The sequence below is a fragment of the Cajanus cajan genome, chromosome 3 (assembly GCF_000230855.2).
Source record: "Cajanus cajan strain Asha chromosome 3, NIPB_CcT2T_4, whole genome shotgun sequence".
Lineage (NCBI taxonomy): Eukaryota > Viridiplantae > Streptophyta > Magnoliopsida > Fabales > Fabaceae > Cajanus > Cajanus cajan.
The window spans coordinates 59,415,459-59,438,580 of record NC_138519.1 but is presented as its reverse complement, the minus strand read 5'-3'; the positions used below and the strand labels follow the sequence as shown (position 1 = coordinate 59,438,580).

At 31.5% G+C, this 23,122-nt stretch overlaps 2 protein-coding genes and 1 long non-coding RNA gene across 4 annotated transcripts; 1 reads left to right on the top strand and 2 right to left on the bottom strand.

Annotated features, from left to right (window-relative positions):
- Positions 1-7,052: 7,052 nt before the first annotated feature.
- On the bottom strand, positions 7,053-9,031 carry LOC109789999 (berberine bridge enzyme-like 22). The gene has a single exon (XM_020349084.2). It carries the CDS (start codon positions 9,029-9,031, stop codon positions 7,442-7,444), a length of 1,590 nt encoding a protein of 529 aa, XP_020204673.1. The 3' UTR covers positions 7,053-7,441.
- Positions 9,032-14,313: 5,282 nt separating this feature from the next.
- On the top strand, positions 14,314-21,038 carry LOC109790003 (peroxisomal adenine nucleotide carrier 1). The gene is made up of 5 exons (XM_020349088.3): positions 14,314-16,834; positions 18,366-18,597; positions 18,856-18,990; positions 19,315-19,472; positions 19,791-21,038. Exons 1-5 carry the CDS (start codon positions 16,704-16,706, stop codon positions 20,074-20,076), a joined length of 942 nt encoding a protein of 313 aa, XP_020204677.2. The 5' UTR covers positions 14,314-16,703; the 3' UTR covers positions 20,077-21,038.
- On the bottom strand, positions 18,841-19,889 carry LOC145955808 (uncharacterized). Of its 2 annotated transcripts, none has more exons than XR_014432508.1 (3): positions 19,756-19,889; positions 19,249-19,523; positions 18,841-18,979 (listed from the first exon to the last, which is right to left on the bottom strand). It is a non-coding gene; the product is annotated as an uncharacterized LOC145955808 (long non-coding RNA). The 2 variants fall into 2 exon arrangements; XR_014432509.1 differs by having other exon boundaries at positions 19,249-19,452; positions 19,756-19,878.
- Positions 21,039-23,122: the final 2,084 nt, after the last annotated feature.

Genomic DNA, 23,122 nt, shown 5'->3' with positions numbered 1-23,122 from the left:
AAGAAGACTTCACGCAAGGTCTATCACAAGAAGCAACATTTAATGCAAGAACTCAAACATTAAATTAAACTAGTCATAAATGACTATATCTGCTTCAACAGACACTTGCAACGGGCATATTCTACAAGACAATATATATATCACTATCTCAAACCTTGGAGTGTTGGCTTCCATGTTTGCATTCTTAACCAAGTGATATCAAGCCTATGAAACAACGAAACCAGAGATAAAGCGTATAGAGTCGAATGTACCAATAGTGTATTCATCTCTGTAAACTAAGGAGTTCCAAACATGTGTATCTTAGGAACAAAACCTTAGTGAGTGTATCAATTTATGTATCCTCTCTGTGAGAGCAGGCCAAACACTCAATTGTTGTAAAGACTAAGGTTGTATACCTTAGTGAGTGTAGAAACATATGTATCTTCTCTATAAGAGTAACCCATACACTCAAACCAAACCTGTTTAGTTAATATTGTAAAGCCTGAAGAGGCTAGGGAAAGAATACTTGTAAAGCCTGGAGAGGCTTGTCAAAGAATACTCACTGCGAGCCAGAAGTGGCTGAGTAAAGAATACTAGCGTTGATGAGTGAAGTCAACGGGCTAGGAGGTGGTCGATAATACTCACTAGGAGCCAGAAGTGGCTGATCAAAGAATACTAGCGTCAGCAAGTGAAGTTGACGAACTAGGAGTGGTTGATAATACTCGGGCAACCAGAAGTGGTTTAATAATATTAACGTCTGCGAGTGAAGTTGACGAGTCAGAAGTGGTTGAGAATACTTGAGACCAAGAGTGGTCATGACCTGGGTGGTCTATAATACTCACTACGAGCCTGAAGAGGCTGAACAAACAATACTTGTACTTTATTGATTATCTAGTGGAACCCTTCATTTGAAGGAGACTAGACGTAGCTCAATTTGAGTGAACCAGTATAAAAATACATGTTCTATGCTTTAATGTTTTATACACACCTTACTTGATTGATCTTAAATATAGAAAACTTCGTCCAATGATAATCGTCTGTTAAAGCTATCTTAAAACAAAAACCATATTTTCTCAACTGATTATACTAAAAGAACGATTTTCGTTTATGAAATAATTCTCTATTAGTAGACGATGAAACCCCCAGTCGAAAAATGATTTTGTTAAACCGATCCTAGGTAGTTTCTGTTCAAGCATTCACTAATATTATTTTTACTGGACGAAAGAGAGCTTTGTTGCAAAAAAATTTTAAATTTCCTTTGTTCACACATACACATATTCAACCCCCTTTCTATGTGTTTCTAATCTAACTTTAGGTTGTAGTTGTCATCTTCTTTAGACATGATTACAACAAACATTTAAGTACAAGAAAATTCTTGAAGAAGATTTTATGAGTTGTATATTTTCTCTATATCTCAAAGTTTTTCTATGTATCACTTATTCTAGTTCTCTTGAGTTTTAGAGCTTCTTATATAGTAGCTTTGAAATAGATGATCGTTACAGCTTCTTGAGTCTAATTCATAGAACTACTTCGTCTTACTCCTTCGTCTGATCTAGAGAGAGAGAAAGTGCATGTTGGTGCATTAAATGCTTCAATTAATGTCTTTCACCTAAACATATGTTAAGTCAGACGAAGACGATAGCAATTCCTAGTAGGGTTTTGAATGAGACAAATATAATACATATTGTTATTACTAACAAGTGTATTAGTGTTTCAGATACAAGTACAGGTAAACTGCTGAATAGAGAATATACATCCATACCAGAATCAAGGAGATATGAGGCAAGCATTGGATAAAGGCTGAGAAAATTAAGGGAATACATCATATGAAGACACCTACACAAGAAATAAAGAACAGGACACGAGAAACCAAGATAAAGGGAAAAAGCTAACAAGACATCAGATAAGGAGATCAAACAATCAAACGAAATCGAGCCTAGCATAAGAAGGGAAATAATGAAGACTCAGACGATACAAGACCATAGACGATGGTCAAGAAAGCTGTATTGCATCTGAAGACACGATGAGACAAACTACCTAGCATCCACACTTTCGGAAGAATGCATGAAGACATCAAAATAGAAAAAGGAAGATAAGACAAATGGACAAGCGCTTATCCACAAATCAAAACAACGTGTGTCAGAGCAAGTACACCTACCATCCAGGAAAAGACAACACCTCTGCAGCAACAGTATCAGGGAAATACAAAGACATCTTAATATCAGTCACAGATACAAGGAAATAGTACAAAAGATCTTGAGAAGTGCAGATTCAACAAGTAAACATTTAATGCAATATTAAAGGCATTAAATGCAACAATCCACGAAGATGGTATAAACTAGATGAAAGAATCAGATGAAAACTATTCAAGCATAAAAACAAAATCTGCTCACGGACGGAAGAAGACTACCATCAGAATGAGACACTGAAGTATCAGACGAAGCCTATGAGGAATAGTCAAGGCAAGACACGAACTAGATAAATCGAGACAGATAAAGCAAGTGGTGTAGGAAAACAAGCGTCAAGAGGAGAATAATTGGAACACGAGTATGCGCCAGACGATCATAAAATACTCAGACAAAGACGTGTCTAGTACAACTATCATAAAGCGCAAATCAGACAAGGCATATGTCTAAGGTCTAAAGAAAGTCAACCATGCATCAGACGAAGGACAACACAGACTGAGAGACACTCCAAACGGAAACAAGGTTGATTCACACTTTTGACCAGATCAAGAAAAGGCAAGCCACTAAACTCAAACGTTGAGACAAAGGTCAAATTGAGATGCACAGAACAAACAGACAAAGACAAAGACTGCCAAAAAAGCATATGAAGAATCAAGTCTCAGAGGAAAACTCAGACATCGTCCACAATCATATAAGAAGCTCTTTACGTCAAAGGAAAGGAAGAAGGAGAAGAGAAACGAGTCAAAATAGAAAGCATGCATGTGTCAAAAAAAATGCGTTACTTTTTCAGAAAAGGACAACGACTATATTGCTGCATAACCAGAAAAAGACAAACAACTTCTAGGTCTCAGATAAAGTCAAAGACCACTGACAATAGGCCAAAGTAGAATACACGCAATGTCTATGAACAAGAAGCAACATTTAATGTAAGGCCAAATGCATTAAATGAAAGGATCAAACTAGTCATGAACAACTATATCAGCATCAACGAACATATGCAACGGGAAGCTCCGCGTCAACGGACAAATTCAAAATCAAGCAACAGGTAGATTCTACATATATATATATATATATATATATATATATATATATATATATATATATATATATATATATATATATATATATATCACTATCTCAAACCTTAAGAGGTTGGCTTTTTGATTGGAAGAAAAAGAGTGATATCAAGCCCACGAGATGAGCATACATAGTCATATGTATAATGTTATATTGTACTTTTTATCTCTGTAAACTAAGGTGTTCAAAATTTCGGTGATGGACTAAACCTTAGTGAGTGTTGTAAACCTATGTATCCTCTCCATGAGAGTAACCCAAACACTAAAACACAAGTCTCTATAAAACTAAGGTAACAAACCTTAGTGAGTGTAGGAAATTCCCAATCCTCTCTATGAGAGTTATGTATACACTCAAACCAAAACTCTCTAGCCAACATCGTAAAGCCTGAAGAGGCTAGGAAAAGAATAATTCTAAAGCCCGGAGGGGCTTGTCAAAGAATACTCACTGCTAGCCAGAAGTGGCTGATAAGAAAATACTATCGCTGGTGAGTGAAGCCGACGAGCCAGAAGTGGTTGAGAGTACTTGGAGAACCAGAAGTTGTTTAAGAATACTAGCGCTGATGAGTGAAGCTGACAAGCCAAGAGTGGTGGAGAATACTTGGAGAACCAGAAGTGATTTAAGAATACTAGTGCTAGTGAGTGAAGCTGGCGGGCCAGAAGTAGTCGAGAATACTTGAACCAGAAGTGGTGTAAGAATACTAGCACTGGTGAGTTAAGCTGGCAGGCCAGGAGTGGTCGAGAATACTTGGGCCAGAAGTGGTCAATAATACTTGTGTACTTCATTTCATATCTAGTGGAACCCTTCAGTTGAAGGAGACTGGACGTAGCTCAGATTGAGCGAACCAGTATAAAAATGATTGCACTATTTTATTTATTCTTCAGGCGCGAACACTTCTTAATTGACAAACCTTGTTGAAAACTTCATCAACTATATAATTCTCATTAATACCATTTTTCAGACGAAGACGCAAATTTCTTTTAACAAACATATTATACTGGAAGTTTCATCTACTGCTTATTCTTAAACGAAACTATCTTGAAAAGGAAAATACAAGAACCTTAATCATTATTGTTATATGAAATATTTTCCTAAGCAGACTATAAATCTTTCAGACGCAATAATTCTGTATTACGCAAAATTTGCATAACCGTCTAATATTCAAAAGTGCACTGGACGAAGAACACCACTCTTGCGAAAACGTTTTTAAAATTCTGTGTTCACACACACACACATATTCAACCTCTCCCTTTTATGTGTATTTCCGCTAACCTCAACATACTCCTTGTCTTTGATAGATCAAGCTACTTATCATAGCAGAGTAGCAAAATGGGAATAATAGGAAGCAAAGTTAGTGTGCAGCAAGGATGCAGTCCTTTTCCTACACCTTTTTTGTGAAATTTGATCTTTGTCCTTTGTTCTAATGCTTTACATGCTTTTATACACTTTTAACAGAATATGAGTTCTAAGACAATGACTTTCGATTTGTTAAGGTATAAAGCATTACTTTGAAAATTTGAAAACATCAATCATAATAAATAATGAACATTGAGAATAATTGTATGTTTCGTTTGATTTGCTCCATCTTACAGATGCTATAGCTACTTCGTCTTACAAAGTCTGAAATAACAAATTTTTGAAAACATTTTCTTCTCGAAAGACATAATGTTTGTTATCATTAAAACTTTTGAACATTGAGGAATCTAAGATTGTCTTTTGACTTAACATGGATGACCACAAAAAAGATTCAAAGTATTATTCCAAACAAAAAATTGTGGTTGTGGTAAATTTCAAGCCATACATATGCCTTGTTCACATGTCATAGATGCATTGGACATGTACACTTGAATCACATGTCATTCCTTTATCTGATTTACAAATTATAAAATATTTTTAATGTGTATAACACTTCATTCAGATTACTGCCGACGAAAATGAGTGGCCATAATATAACAGAGATGAATGGTGTCATGATCCAAAAAGAAATCCCAAAAGTTGCCCTAAATCTACTTGCATACACATTGAGATGGACCTTAGAAAAAAGAATCAACTCAAAAGATGTGTTTATTGTAAAACTGTTGGACACTCAAGAAAAAAATGTCCACAACTTCAACAATTATGATATTTTTTTTATATATTTTATGTTTGAATAATTAAAAATTTAAAAAATCATGTATATTTTTATTATTTATAATATTTAAATTTAATTTATGCTTTACATATTTTTTTATATTATACTTTATTCATTAAAATATCATACACATTAATAAAATTGCACAAAAAAATAACTTTTATAATAGTCATAAAAAATTTATCTAAATAAAAAAATAAATATTTATTTTTTTTATTTTATATTTTCATATTATTTTTAAAAAAATTAAAATATATTATTTATTTATTTTAATTACTATAATAATTTTTTTAATTTATATTTTCATACTTTAAAAATATATATTTATTATATTAAAAATATACTTTTATAAATTAAAAATAAAAGATAATAAAAAGAAAAGGCATTGAGAAGTTGGCCCCGATACTCGACTTCTCAATACATCAAAAAGGGGGTAGTTTGAGAAATAATGTAGGAGGAGAGATAGTTTGACCATTTAATTTAAAATGCAGGATATAGATATAAAAGATTCTCTTATCAAAATATCACTAGGATATTCACTTAATATTTTAATAAAAAAAGTAGTTTAAAGTGATAAAAAAAAAACTAAAAATAATAGTTTCAATTTTAGAAGGATAAGAAATAAAGATATTTTTTTCCAATGATTAAAATCAAAATAAACTAATCTTGTAGGGACTAAACATTTTTAAGTCTTTATATTTTATTTTTGGTCAAAATTTAATGTGTAATTTTTTTAATTTTAAAAATAAAATAATATCTTATAAGTACTTAAATAATGATATATTCAAATATTTTAAAATTCTATAAGTGATTATTAACATATATATCCAAATGCGAAAATTTATTGAATTTTAAGCACTTATATTGTTATAAGTCTTTATTACTTAAGAGCTTATTAAATTAGATCTTAAATAAGTTGTTTATCTAAACAAGTTATTGATATATAATGATAGAAGACTTGTCACCATGATTTATATATTTTTGTTTCTTATTCAACTAGATAATGAATTAAATGGATTAAGTAGGAGAATGTTTGGTTACTTCCTTAAAAATAGGAGCAGAAGTGCTCTTTAATTAGTTGAGGATAATATTTTTAACTTAAAAATATTCTTATTTTCATGATGACATTATCTCTAATGTGGTCTATTATCAATTTAAGTTCAAACCATTTGTAATAATTATGTAAACATACCCACTATCTTATATGTGAAGATTTTTTTTTTTGTTGAATTTTGTGATCTCCATAATTCTATATAAGAAATATGTTGTTGAACAGAAAATATAAGAGGGTGAACTTATATTTTCAAAATCTTTTTCAAACATACTTTAAAATAAACCCTTATAAAGCTTAAAATATGTTGAGCTACATAATTAGACAATGTTATGCAACTAATCAAATACCTTTCCAAATATGAAGTTTAGTTTTATACAAATCTTTTAAGTTTAAAATAAAATAAAATAAAAATTAAACACAAACATGACTGTCTTTCGTGACATTAATTAAGAATAAGTAAAATAAATTATAAAAATAAAAGAAAATTAGATTATTTTCAAAACTTTCTTCTAAAGGGATAAAGGATTCTTCACAAATTAAACTGAAATCTCTAAATGATTAAATAAAAGAAACAGAAGCGATAAACAATTTTCTTTTGCACTCCGAAAGCCATGAAAATATAATCAATGAGAAATAATTTCAGAAAATCTTGTGTTAGTTGAGGAGAACTCTGTCAAAGTATGTATCTTGCTTTCACTATTGGTCGAAAGAAGGAATCTTTCGTGTCTGGGCCCGTGACTAGACCCTACGTGAAGGTCAATAACACATAATTGGCAAGGGTACATTTTTATGAGATTTTATAACTTCATTATATGTTACAAAAGTGACAAGTCCACACCCATTAAGCAAATACATCATATCCATTTTGAATTTGCATCTCCTACTTCTGAAATGTCTGCAAGAGCAGCATACCATTCCAGGTTGGGCCTCTTAACAATCACACAAATTAGAAGGTTAACATAATATAAACACTACCCAAATGTTTCTGGTGCTCCAAATAATGTTTTGCCCTTTATGTTAATTATGATGGGAATTTAGGAGAGGAATGCTCTGTTCATTCCTGAAAAAGTTTTGGGGGTCAAACTTTGTCTTAATTTGTGCCAATTTTCTAAAGTTTCCTTTAAAGTACTTCTCTCCCCAAACACTAGCTTCTGAGTAGCTTGTGTTGTCATGCTTGTTTTTGCCCAAATCAAGATCCTTGTAGTTGAAATATGCAGCTCTTGGAGATTTAGAGACATAAGGAGTCATGTATCTATAAACCATTTTAGCCCAGTTTAGATGCCTCTTAGAAGCTTCAATGCTATTCACTTCCCACTTGACCAAGTATTGTATGATGTACAAGGTTCCCTTTCTGTGGGGAAAAGGGGTTTCAGATTCAAGAATTTCATTCATTCTACCACCATATGGTTCCATTATCAGCATGGCCAATGTTTCTTCTCCTAGAAGCTTATTCCAAACTCCTTCTAGACCAGCTATTGGTATTGGCTCTTGCACAAAGTCAGACTTGGCCTTGAAAGAGCTTTTATATGAGGTAGTTCTGTTGAGCAAGAGTTCTAGAGGGTCCTCTTTGTTGTGTCCATCAATGAACATAATTGATTGAATCCAACTCATTTCAGTGCAGTCTTTGGCCTGCAATCCCAATTCTGGGAAGCTCTCATTCATGAGTGGGATCAGCTTCTGTATTCCTCCAAGGAAGAGAGAGTTGAAGGTTGCTTGGAATGTTTTTGACTTGTCACCACTATTTTGGGCAATCACTCTAATGAAAAGATCCTCATGCAATTCATGTGCTATATGTTGCCACCTATGGATGAGTTTGCTGGCTCCTTCCTCTAGTGTTCGGTGAATGTTGAACCCTGTGACAATAGGTGGAACTCTAACCAACCTTATCTTCCATGAAAGAATGACTCCAAAACTAGTAGCACTACCTCCTCTTATGGCCCAAAACACATCTTCTCCCATTGACTCTCTATCATGGATCCTCCCATTTGCATCTATGAGGTAAGCATCAACAACATGGTCTGAGGCTAAACCATGTTTCCTCAACATGGTACCAGCACCCCCTCCACTTATGTGCCCCCCTATCCCTACACTAGGACATGTTCCTGCAGGGAATCCATGCACTTCACTTGCTTTTGAAATTTTGTAGTAAAGTTCACCTAATGTTGCCCCAGCCTGAACCCATGCAGTTTCATCAGAAAGGTTAATTTCAATGGAACGGATGTTGATGAGGTCAACCATCACAAATGGGGCATTGCTAAGGTATGATAGCCCTTCATAATCATGGCCACCACTTCTCACTCTGAGTTGCAAACCAAGTTCTTTGCTGCATTGAATGGTTGCTTGAATTTCTGACTCATGGAAAGGTGTTAGAATTAGAAGAGGCTTCCTTGAGGAATTCAGCCATCTGGGATTTTGTTCCAGTGATTCCAAAACTTGTGGATATAATGAGGAGAATGAGGTGAATATGTTTTCTTCAATGAATTCAGAATTGCTATGAAGTTGGGTTAACAAGCATGCCTTGAATTTGGTCTCAACCAAGGTAGAAGCTGCACATGAGATTGAAAGAAGCAGCATCAGAAACACTGCAAGATAATAACTCATCTTCATGTTTTGTTTTTTCTCTAAGATGCTTCATATGTTACATGTACATATACGTACATGTAAGTGTAGCACTTGTCCACATGAGAATAATGAATATTGTTGTAGAGAACATGCTGAAGTTGTTTTTTCCTTGAGTCCAAAACATCTCGAAATAAATAAACCAGGCGTAGTGATATTTCCAAAGAAGATTTTGAAACCGTAATGTTTGTACGACTTTGTACTTAGCATACCCCAATCGGCAGCCACATAAAATAGAGTTTTAAGTATTAAGCTACAAAATCTATATGTTCAGCAATTATAATCTCGCTCTCACTTGTCATGTCAATTATGTAATAAAGCATGTTTGGTTAAGCTTCATTTTAGAAAATAATTAGTTAATGTCTTAAAGCTGAAAGAAATAATTGTCTGTAATGCACTATATAATTGTCTTTTACCCCGGCTTTCTCGTTTATGATTTGTGTAAATATAGTAGCACTTTCTCAACGGCAACATTATTCAAAGCCTATAGCATGCAGTTGCAAGCCAACTTTTCGACATAGGTTCTAAAAGAACATCTTCATAATTGTTCGAGCCCATTGCGTGTACTCTTGATATTATGTTGAGAATTTTAGTATAATTTAAAATTTAATTAAATGCTTGTTACTTTATTCTTTTAATGATTTTGACCAAGTCTTATAATTTATTTTTTGGATGTTACTTTAATTTGTTGCTAGTTGGGATAGAAATCTGTTTTTATTTCAACTTAACATAGTTATACATAATTTATCATCAAATCAACTTAGCATATGAACAATACAACACATCAACTAAACGACACAATCATCTCAACTACAAGCAACTTATGCATCGCCATGCATTTCATCTAAAAGATCTCTTACAATACAGGTGAAAAGTTTATGTAAATTGACCTTATCGAACCAGCTTGGCAACATGATCTTTTAGGCTTGCTAAATCAACTGCAAATTTGAATATTAATTCACAACACAACATAATATCTCAGTCACTTAAAATAGGAAAGTCTAGTACCTATCATCAGGTATAACATAGTTTGGATATGGATCCGCCATGACATATGCATCCATTAACCAAGTCACCTATTGATATAACCCGCTAACTATCATTGTGATACCATGCACCATTTCAGTAATTAGTTAAGGATTTTGCCTCTTCAATGATTGAGAGGCCTTTTTCTGATGGGGTTATTTTTATGGTATTTGTCTGAGAGGATATTTTATGAATTATTTTTATAAGGTTATTACACAAACATACTCCACAATGATGAGATATTGTCCGCTTTGGGCCTTAGCCCTCACGGTTTTGCTTTTGGTCATCACCCAAAAGGCCTCTCAATCATTGAAGTATGTTTGTATTATATAAGTTGTTATTTGTTATGTTATTTTATCGATGTGAGACTTGTTTGTATCCCAACAATCCTCCTCTCAAACAAGGGACCTAACCTTTCATGCAGCAGAATCTGTCTTTATATAGCACATTATATTTTATGAGTTATGAGGGGTTATAGGGTTATTGGTTGTCACCGAATCCAACCTGCGGCTCTTATACCACTGATGAGGTTATTTTTTATGGTATTTGTCTGAGAGGATATTTTATGAATTATTTTTATAAGGTTATTACACAAACATACTCCACAATGATGAGATATTGTCCGCTTTGGGCCTTAGCCCTCACGGTTTTACTTTTGGTCATTACCCAAAAGGCCTCTCAATCATTGAAGTATGTTTGTATTATATAAGTTGTTATTTGTTGTATTATTTTATCGATATGAGACTTGTTTGTATCCCAACAATCCTCCTCTCAAACAAGGGACCTAACCTTTCATGCAGCGGAATCTGTCTTTATATAGCACATTATATTTTATGAGTTATGAGGGGTTATAGGGTTATTGGTTGTCACCGAATCCAACCTGCGGCTCTGATATCACTGATGGGGTTATTTTTATGGTATTTGTCTCAGAGGATATTTTATGAATTATTTTTATAAGGTTATTACACAAACATACTCCACAATGATGAGATATTGTCCGCTTTGGGCCTTAGCCCTCACGGTTTTGCTTTTGGTCATCACCCAAAAGGCCTCTCAATCATTGAAGTATGTTTGTATTATATAAGTTGTTATTTGTTATGTTATTTTATCGATGTGAGACTTGTTTGTATCCCAACAATCCTCCTCTCAAACAAGGGACCTAACCTTTCATGCAGCAGAATCTGTCTTTATATAGCACATTATATTTTATGAGTTATGAGGGGTTATAGGGTTATTGGTTGTCACCGAATCCAACCTGCGGCTCTTATACCACTGATGAGGTTATTTTTTATGGTATTTGTCTGAGAGGATATTTTATGAATTATTTTTATAAGGTTATTACACAAACATACTCCACAATGATGAGATATTGTCCGCTTTGGGCCTTAGCCCTCACGGTTTTACTTTTGGTCATTACCCAAAAGGCCTCTCAATCATTGAAGTATGTTTGTATTATACAAGTTGTTATTTGTTGTATTATTTTATCGATATGAGACTTGTTTGTATCCCAACAATCCTCCTCTCAAACAAGGGACCTAACCTTTCATGCAGCGGAATCTGTCTTTATATAGCACATTATATTTTATGAGTTATGAGGGGTTATAGGGTTATTGGTTGTCACCGAATCCAACCTGCGGCTCTGATATCACTGATGGGGTTATTTTTATGGTATTTGTCTCAGAGGATATTTTATGAATTATTTTTATAAGGTTATTACACAAACATACTCCACAATGATGAGATATTGTCCGCTTTGGGCCTTAGCCCTCACGGTTTTGTTTTTGGTCATCACCCAAAAGGCCTCTCAATCATTGAAGTATGTTTGTATTATATAAGTTGTTATTTGTTATGTTATTTTATCGATGTAGGACTTGTTTGTATCCCAACATTACTCAATTTGGTTAACTTCTAAACCAGTATGGCTTGACCCTACCCTCATATGGTATCAACTAAGGACTTGGCGAAGACTCAATACTCCACTTCAAGAGACAACAATACTCAAGAAGTGTTTTTTAACAATTGGGCTCTTAAAGCACCACAACACATATTCACCAATTGTGTTCGATTTTGCTTTGACTGATTTTTTCCTGCTCTAGACTTTCTTTTGACAATCCAACCGTTGAATATGAAATGCCACATTATATGAGCCTACTTTCCAAAAAATTAGCCTGATCCAGCAGTGAACGAGTCTCCAATTGTAATTCAACAAACATTGTCAGGTGGATATGGACCTGAACAACGAGACTTTCTTTATTCTCTTCTCTCCGTGTTTTGCACCTATTTTCTCTCAAAATAAGTCACTCTCTCTACTCTAATTTGACTTCTCTACTTGGTTAAGTGAGATATGATGGACTTACATAATTTGGACCTATTCTCTACCTAGAAAGAGAGTTTTTTTTTTATGTTTTTCATCCCTTTAAAATTTAGAATTAATTTTTTAAGTATTTATTATTATCTAATCATTTTTAACTACTTGTTTGTTCATTAAAAAGTTAAATGACTATTTCAAGTGTTACTCACATTTGTTAGTGGTATCATTTTAGTATGTGATACCTCTATAAAATTTCATAGGTTCTTAAAATAAATGTAATTTATATATATTAAAATCATTCTTAGAGATAGAAAAAAAAATAGTGACTTTAGATTTTAGAGGAATGAAATTCAAAGCCAAAACCAAAATTTAATTGTTTTATAAGGATAAAAAATAATGTATACAAAATTTAGAAAGATAAACAACAAGGAAAAAAATTTATGGAGACCAAAATTAAAACTCAATCATTTTACACAAACTGAAAACATATTTAAGTCTATTTGTTTTCTTACTCTAATTTATCATATCTTGACCACAAAATGAGCTACAAGTATTATTTAATTTATCACCATTATGAGTTTTTTTATTTATTTATAGACATGATCTATGCGGTATCTCAAAACTAACAACTAATGACTAATTTATGTTTGCGAGGCATGACTTCTGCAAGTAATGCATTATTTTAACATAGACAAGAATTGAATATGGATATGTACATGAGTTTAATAGTCATGCATTGTTATTATAAAAAGTTTCACATAGTCAACCAATCAAAAATCACCATTTGTATGACTTTTAATGTAATTATTATCAAATCAAACAATTTTTTTTATCATTTATGATAAATCGTAATTGAATGATGGTAAAATTAAATCTTAATATTCAATCTTAAAAAGAGACATTTTAGAGGTATCTTTTTTCACATTTTTTTTATTAATTGAAAAATTACATAATGTTCAAAACTAAAATATTGTGTATATTTTTTTCTCCTTTTCCTTATCCATATCCTCATCATATTAGACTAATCTTAGTGACTATTTTTTTTTTTCAAATTAAGATACATGATTTCTTTTGATTTAGTTAGCATTTTATTTTATTTATATTTATGTTTTTGAATTCCTTTCAATTATCATTTTTTACTTTTGATTAATTATAATTTTGATTTGGATTTGAATTTTAACACGTCGTAATAAATTAATAGACATAAAAATTATGTAATTGGTTTAAGTAATTTTTTAGTTATTAATTTTAATGTCATGTCTTATTTCTTTGAATATTTTAAGTGATAAAATAGAATATATTTATTTTTAAGAATGAATTATCATATTATGTTTTATTATTCCACAAAATATGTGATTTCACCACAACGAGAATATGTAATAACTCCATCACCAATACTAATAGTTTCATTGTATTATTTTTATAAATTCACTTAATATGAGAAATAATACAAAAGCCTTGTAAATTGCCATGAAAATTATTTGGTTTAAGTATATTTTTATTTTTTAATATTTTTTATCTTCATATTTTATTCAAAATAATTTTTGTATTTTTTTTTTATTTTAGTCATTCTAATTTTATTTTAATCCCAAATATACCAATTTTTTTTCATTTTAATCCTTATTATATTTTAATCATTTTGAATTGTTCTTTTAAAAAAATTATAAAGACTTAAAATAAATTATTTTTATATTATAAATATAAAAAATATATTACAAGAATTAAATCAAAATAACTAAAATTAAATTGTAAAAGAACTTTTTACATAAATTATGTCAAAAAATTATAAAATTCAAAATAAAAAAATAACATTATAAGATGTAGCAAAAGTATATTCAAATTTAACTTTTTTTTTCTGTTTTAAAAAGAATAAACCAAAAGTATATTCTCTTGTTTTGGTGAATATATCAAAAGTATATTCAAAACACAAGGAATGATAACTTCACAGTTCCACCTATTCATGGTTGTAGCTTTGAACCTTGCAGCTTTGAACCTTGCACAGTTGCACTCACTTTTAACCTTCTCAATCACCCCTCATCATTTTCTAGATCCAGTTCTGACAACTTCGTTGATATTGACATCAATTTCTGCATTTTTTTTGTTACCAATTCTTGGGTTCTTGATAACAAGAAGCAAATCTGAATCGCAACTTAGCTTCTTATCCAAGGCAATGAAATGAGAACCTGTGACTTTTTGATCTATTGTGGCATCCAAGGTGATTTTTGCAACACGCGCAAGGTGTTTGATGAAATGTTTGAGATGGGTATTGAACTCACGCTTGGGGTTTGCATTATTCTCCTCCCGGGCTTTTACAAAAAGGGTCAAATACTCAAATGGATTGACGTTGTACACTTCTATGACTTTCATGGGTCGATATTGAAAGATGGGTAATGTTAAAAACTGGTTTTTGACTTGTATTATGATATGCTAAAGCCACACTTGCACCAGGCTTTACAAATTTAAGATGTGATGATGTTGCAAACTCTTATGAAATTAATCGCAATTGAATAGAATGTGTTTGAAATCAGTTGAATTGAAAAAAACCTACACTTACAAGATTTTTTTTTATAAGAACGCACATATTTTTTTATTGAACGTGATTTTTAAAGTATTATCCAAACATTCGTATATTTTGATATGTGTTCTTACAAGAATCAGGTTGGTTCTTCAGTCATGAGGGGTTGTCTTCTTCCTCTTCATCTCGGTCTTGTTAGGGATTGAGCGAAGTTGGTCTCCAAGATTAGTCTTCTCAATCAGCAATCTCCTCACGCGCCTCGGATGTACCTACAAAAAAGACTCTGACGATCAATTTAGTTATCTCTTCTCGGTTCCATGTATTTCTTATATTACTACCTATGGTGGTTCCTCGAGTAACTGTGTAATTGTCGTACGGTTATTTTCTGAGGATTATTGGCGGTTGAATTATATTTAATGTCGTCAATATGCCGAGGTGTCTCACCAGTATCTTTTGTCTGATGTAACACCTCAGCGTTTCATATATTTACTTTAGCTTGACTAAGTGATCACCTCGGTCAAGTTACCCTATGAACTCGGTTGAGCTCGGCTTTAAGTCAGGTTGGTACAATATGTATTTGTGAATCTTCTGCACTAACCTTAACATGTAATTACTGTTAAGATGAAGCTTACACCTTTTATCAGAAATTCAGCATTAATTCGTTCATTCATAATTTACAGAACAGGAATGCAAAAATGGGCTAGATTATTGGTTTTCCTGCCACAATAGCAAGGATGAGAACTGTTTTAAAAAAATGAAAACGGAAGTGACACGAGGGCAGAAAATGACAAAACGGACAGGGCATTAAATGAGGCCCATAATGACGGGTATATCCCATCATTGTAAAACCGTCACCCCCCACTACGCACCGCCCATGCGTTTCGAGAAACGAGGCAACGCTTCGTAACACATGGCACTTCACCCAAGGGGCATAAATGAAAGGTCACGACCCCCCACATACTTGGCAATTAACTCTTCGACCCGAGATCTTCAGAGCTCGGGGGCTAGTGTACTATCCGCGTGCAAGCACCGAGCTTGAACTCGGCACTAAGCCCTGCATGACATCGGTCAAAACAAAGGCCCACTATCTGAACGGGCCACAACCGACCTCAAGCCCAGATAAACCCTAATTCACACTAAGGTACGTATACTACATATACGAGACCCACACACCTACAAAAACTAACTTTAGCATCGGAGTCTCTTTTGCAGATACCACCCCCACTCCGGAGCAGCCGACGTACCCAACAAAGAAGGCTCACCAATCTTGCCCAGCAGATCATCTCCTTTAACCGATCTCCGGTAAGAACAAGAACAAACTTGAAATTGTAGCAATCTAATAGTAACGGAGGTGTACCCACTAGAACAATTTCATGCTTCTCTTTCATCTCTCGCAGATTCAACACATGAACTGTTGTTTTTATTTTTTATTTTTTTCAGTTTTCTTTTTAATTTGATATTATTATTTTATAATATAATTAATGGGGTGGCAATGATTCAGCATCTCATATTTTTGAGTCAGTGTACAAGAAAGTCTTACTGGATAAGTATTCAGTCAAAGTCAAATGTTAAACGTAATTCATGCACCAACTTTTATGTCATGGTTCCTATTTTGGTCGGTGTTTATATTAACTGTCTATGTCTAAGTGCAGTGGACCAATTCATCTCTCCCTTTCCTCCAAACAAATATTAATATTGCTCACGCACTGATAAAAAACATAAAATTATTCTGATAAAAAAAAAAATCTGATAATAAAAATATTTCGCAAACATTCTCTGATTCCTGCAAACACAAAACCTACGTTGATATGGAATCCTTAGCTGAAGCAACCTCGGCAGCCATAGGCTCAATCTTGAGCACCACTACATTGTACCCTCTTGACACTTGCACCACCAAATTCCAAGCTCAGGTTCCTTCCCTTCACCACCCAAAATATAGGTAGGTACCTTTCAATGATTTCTCTTTCAAAAATCATTTTTCAATTCTTAATCTATTGTGCTAAATGTGACTCAATTACTGATTTTGTAATTCTGGCACCACCAAATAATAAGACCAACGATATTTTTAGTAATTCACTATATTTGATTTGGATATATATATTCTACGATGATTTACCAAATTAAGCTAGGAAGAAGTTATGATGATTTTGATCCTCGTAATTTTTACTAGCAAGAAAAAAAAAAAAAAATTAAAACTCAACTAATTTGATTAAATTTAATTGGATCGATTCAAATTAGATTTCTCTAAAATATATTGCAATCTAAACTCAACTAATTCGACTATAATTCAATTGGTTTGGATTAGATCGTTGAATTTATCATTTAAAAATTAAAAATTAAAACATAAAGTTGAAAAAAAAATAAGTTAATTAATGTTATATTTAGAGGTGACTAAAGGAATCAATTATTCATCATCCATCCAATCCATCAAACCTGCCCATTAAATGGATGAATCAAATCTAATCCATCCATTCAATTTTATGGATGATTAATGATTCATCTACTATTTTTTTAAAATTCATTAGATTATAATATAAGATATTTATTAGATTGAAATTTTAAAACATTATTTTAATATAAAAAAAATATTATGAATTTTAAAATACTATATAAGAATGTAGTGATTTATAAATAAATGAAAGAAAAATAAAATATTTCAAAAATATTTTTTTTAAAAAAATTAAAACATTATTTTTATGGATGGATTGGATATCTATCTATTAAAAAATTATTAATAAATAGATTAATTTTTTTTCTTTTAATAGATTGAATGGCTTGAATTTTTAAGTGAAACTTTAATGGATCTGAATGAGTTAATGAAGTGTTTTTATCCAATTTATTATAAGCTATCTAAAATATTATTCAATTCATCAATTTGTGATCCCTAATTATATTCATTCGTATGCAGTATGTAGCAGATCTGTACACTTAATAAATTCTAAATTTTTATGAAAAATATAATATATATATATATAATAATAATAATAATAATAATATAATAATTGATCGGCAGATTGAATTTTTAACTCAAAGTTGTTAATCTAATATAAATTTATTATATTTATATTTTTTTAATCCAATCCAAACTAATAATTTTTGTTAACCTAAAATTTTCGGTTTGAATAAGTTTTTGATTGGTAACGACTCCTAATTATTAAGGGTAAAATATATGAAGAAATTGGACACATTAATTGAAGTAATTTTTAATCATTAGTATAGAAAATAATAAATTTTGTTTCTCTATAGAACTTCGGATATAATAAGGGTGAGGAAAGAACCTCACCGATTATAAAAGCCACGATATCTAAAATTATCGATTTTAAAGTATAGAAACTAAAATTAATTTTGGAAAAAAAAATATAAGATTTAAAATTCATTTATTATTATTAGTATTATTATTATTATTATTATTATTATTATTATTATTATTATTATTATTATTATTCTTAATTTTGTTTAAACTTTTGTAGGAACTTCTGTGACGTGTTAACTGAAGCGATATCTAGCGGTCAGGTGTCTTCGCTTTACCAAGGAATTGGAACCAAAAATCTTCATTCTTTTGTTTCGCAGTTTGTTTACTTCTATGGCTACAGCTACTTTAAAAATCTCTATATGGATAAAAGGTGTTCTAAATCCATTGGAGCCAAAGCGAACTTGGTAATTGCTGCTATTGCCGGGGCCTGCACAGTCATTGTGACTCAGGTTAGAACCCCAGCAATTCTCATCCAAATCATAACCAAAATTCATATGCTATGATGTTATAGGGAAAACAAATCATGATCAAAGTTATAAATCTTTTATACTACCTTTTAGTCAATGATCCATGATATTAAGGAAGGAGAAGAAAAAAAAAATAATCACAGGGATCAAATATATATTACAATCACATAACTTCATATGATATCCAAGATATCTTATCAAACTTTTTGAGTTTAACTAAAGAATATGCCATTGATGTAGCCATTGGATAGAGCCTCTTCAAGGATGCAGGCAAGTGCCTTTGGAAAGTCTAAAGGGCTATTGAAGACCCTTGCAGAAGGCACATGGAGTGATGCATGCATTTCCTTGTTGCTGAGCTCAAATCCTGCAATTCAGGTACTTGAACTCAATAGATTACTTTATACATATTGAGATACAAACAAGTCCCACATCAATAAAATAACATAAGAAATAAAAATTTATATAGTACAAAAATACTTTAATGATTAATAAATTTTTTTGGTGATGAACAAAATCGTGAGGGCTTAAACCCAAAACGGACAATATCTCATCATTGTGGAGTATGCTTGTATAATAACCTTATAAAAATAACTCTCATAAAATATTCCTTCAAACAAATATCATAAAAATAACCTCATCAATACAGTGCTTGATTTGAGGAACCATTACTGATGAATATGGTAACTCCACGATCTGCAGTATACAGTGTTTGATCAGCTGAAACAAAGAGCACTGGGGAGTACAAGAGACAAAGATGATAAGGGCTTATCTACATCATCCCTTTCTGCATTCATGGCCTTTCTTCTAGGTGCTATTTCAAAGAGTGTTGCTACCTTCCTAACATATCCTGCTATCAGGTCAGTAACTTTACCTTCCAATTGTTATCACATCCAGATTTGAGTACGAGTCTGTTTGAGTAAACTTCTCCATAAATATAAGAAAAAAATAGGAAAAAAAATTAAACAATTTTTTTTATAAGTAAAAATTATTTTATATATAAGTTAATTTTTAAAAATTTTCTTCAAAATTTTATTTTTAATTTGAGCATGACTTATGGAGAAGTTTGTTTTAATTTTTCTTCCTATTTTTCTCTTCTAAAACTACATCTAGAAAAGTTTATCCAATGAGATCCTATCTTACTTGTTGGGATCGTTCTGACGTCTTTCTACATGTAGGTGCAAGGTCATGATTCAAGCTGCAGACATGGATGAAGCAACCTCCAAAACAAAGAAAAAATCACAGAAAACAGTGTTTGGGGTTCTCTATGCAATATGGAAAAGGGAGGGTATACTGGGATACTTCAAAGGGTTGCAAGCTCAGATATTAAAAACTGTTTTGAGCTCAGCACTGCTTTTAATGATCAAGGAGAAGATATCTGCATCTTCTTGGTTTCTTATACTAGCTGTTAGAAGGTATTTATTGTTCACAAGGGGTAGACTTAGACTACAAAACTTTAAATAGAAATCATAAGTTCATAACCATAGTGGAAAAATTATTTTGTTGGACCACACAATGCATTTATTTATATGGATATATCGTATTTCTTTTAAAGTCAGTGACTTGGTTGTTTCTGTTGCTTCTATTTTGTGCCCTTCTGAAGGTTTACTATATAATGTGAAAAAACTAGGCCAATATTTTATCAAGAAACCTAGGAAATTAATTAAAAGGCTTCAAAATGAAAGAACGTTTTTTTTTTCTTTTTCATTGTTCCATTACTTGCTTTTAAAAGAGTCATGAAATGATTATTTATTAGTTTTAGTTATATGGTCGGTTCTTGTATATGTTGTGGAAGTGCCTCCTCAAAGATAGGTTGGGAGCCTATAATAATAAATAATGACTTCTTCCATGTGCACTCTCTTTATTTTCATGTTAATGAAAGAGTGGACAATTTCCTTATATATAGTTTCAAACGTGATCAAATGTTGGCGCCAAATTAATTAATTAATCCGATACTTATCAGTTATGGCTAGTTGTTTTTTGACGATTAATGATCAGTTTGGACCTACAACTCTTGTGGCAGCTTAACTTGCACATGAAAATCTTCGATGGCCATTTTTAATTGGGAAATATGAAAAACTATAGATGAATCCTTGTCTGTTCTGGTAATTGGGCTTATACGCAACTTCCCCCAACTTAGCTAATATTTTGAAAGGTCCACAGAAACTGGCAGGCAGCAACTTCTGGTTAATGTTATAAAGACAATTTCAATGGAAGCATCTCACATAAGTTTGTTTAATACATCTAAATGTGTGATTAATGATTTTTATCGTAATGTGTTATAGATAAACAATTCGTACTAAATTTTGCTTCTATGAAATTTAAGTAACTTATAATTTTATATTTTTATTTTCTTTAATTTTATAGATGGAGAAGATATGAGAAAAAAATACATAATATGAATGCACATATTTGTACTGCATTGCTGCGTTTTTTTTTTTTTTCTTTTCTTTTTTAATCTTTCCCTCAAACGGCTATTTTTCAACTGCTATTACTTTTATCTATTTATTACTTCTCTGCAACATCGCTCTTCCTTTCTATTTTTTTTATTTTTTTAATTTCTTTCTCCCTCCACCCAATCCCTCTCTAATCTCCAGAACCTTATTTATTCTTCATACGCTTCATCTTCTCCCCCAACCACTTTCCCTTCTCTTCGCCCCTTTCCCTTCACAAGAAACAGCCAACCACCACATCTCAAGAATCATCAAAATTATAAAGTTGGGTTCAAATTTCTCGAAACTCTAGAATATACAACTCTTCAACCTACAACTTTCATCCATCAATTCAACCAAAAAAAAAATCACAATTATGCTTTTACAATCAAACTATTCCCTACCTCAATTGAGATCCTAGATAAAAGAAATTGATGTAGAAGAAGATTTCCTTTGCAACTCTCAATAGAGCTCCTTTATGTTTAATTCTCAAAAATCTTAATTCCACAATCTTTCTTAGACCTTAAGATCTATCAATCTCTTACTTTAAGGAAGATCCACCACCTTAGACTTATTCAAAAGCTTGAACAACTTGTAATTCCTAGCTAGAGACCTTAACTTCACTTTATAAATCTTGAGTTATAAACTTATAAATTTCACTTCTCATTATATATATATCTCAATCCTCTTCATCACCATTTTGAAACACTTCAATTATAATCTCTATAACTTAACTATATGGTTATCCTCTAGCTCTCATTCCAACACATAGAAAATAAACTCAAAACAACATAAAAAAAGCATCAATTTTAATTACATATATATTAAATATATATATAATTTAATAAAATCATAGTGTTACAATTTTTAGTGTAAATGATTATAAAAAAAATAACTTGTTTTGATAAATTTCGTAATCAATTTTTATATTAATTAAAATTGTTAGGTAAATATTAAATTATTTATTTAAACACATTCATAATTATGGTGGAAAATCATTATTATTAGTATTTTTTAATAAAATAATTTTGAAGAATTTAATATTTTATTGATTCAAGATTATGGTTAATTTTAATATTCATAAATTAAAAAGAATAATTTATGATTAAAGAAAACAAGGAAATAATACTCCTTGACAACTTCCCCATATGAAGGTAGAAATTAGAAAAGAGGTAATAAAAGGATTTACGAGGAAGGAGAAGCACTTGGGAGCAAATTAATTGAAGAAAGGATGAAGATAAAAAGGCAATGATTGATGGAGATGGGATCCACTTGGTTTATCTCTTTTCTTTATTACTCAGTCTTTCACTTTTGATTTTTTTTTTCTTCCTTTATGGTTTCTAATGAATCATATAATAAACTACACCACACGTGGAGTCTTAATCAAGCCACTGATCTTCAACCACCAAACACCCTGTTTTTAATAAAAGAAAATAAGTTCATTAACGTGGTATAATTAAGACCCCTCCAATCCATGTATAGGTGTCTGACAACAAAAAGCTTTTATACAATGTAATGGAGCAATTTAAAACCCGTCCGAAAATCAAATAACACCTTGTAATACAATCTTCATTTCCAATTCTATTTCATTCTTCCCACTCTTTCTCCCAAAACTAAAGTACACAAGTAAATAAATATTTTTTTTCCTCACTGAATTCAGACATTCTTTACCACATCAATTGTTATTGTTGACTTATTTTGTTTCTTTTGTTTTCTTTGTAAAATTTGATTCTTTTATTCATTGATTTATCTAAAATATATTGGTATGATGTATTGAAAGGGTTAATTATTTATGATAATTGTTAAATATGTTAATATTTTTTATTTAATTTAAATAATTTTAGGTAATATATTTTATGTTTTAGAGTCTTGTTTTTATCAAAATTTAATATTTTAATTTCATGTCATTAATTAGTAGAGTTATTTTAATTTTAGGTGTTTCTGATTTTGTTTTAGTTCTCAGATAAGGAAGGGAGGAGTTAATGTCAAAGAAATTGAATATTAGGAGCATTTGCTTATAGCAAGAGGGAAGCATACTCTCACTCTAAACAACTTTATGCTCACTCAAAGTAAGTTAT

What these genes read in the sequence shown, in the direction of transcription:
- LOC109789999 (XM_020349084.2), bottom strand. Translation starts at nt 9,031, where the DNA reads ATGAAGATGAGTTATTATCTTGCAGTGTTTCTGATGCTGCTTCTTTCA.
- LOC109790003 (XM_020349088.3), top strand. Translation starts at nt 16,704, where the DNA reads ATGGAATCCTTAGCTGAAGCAACCTCGGCAGCCATAGGCTCAATCTTG. An exon ending in GCACAGTCATTGTGACTCAG is followed by an intron (nt 18,598 to 18,855) that starts GTTAGAACCCCA and finishes CCATTGATGTAG; the next exon opens with CCATTGGATAGAGCCTCTTC. An exon ending in CTAACATATCCTGCTATCAG is followed by an intron (nt 19,473 to 19,790) that starts GTCAGTAACTTT and finishes TTCTACATGTAG; the next exon opens with GTGCAAGGTCATGATTCAAG.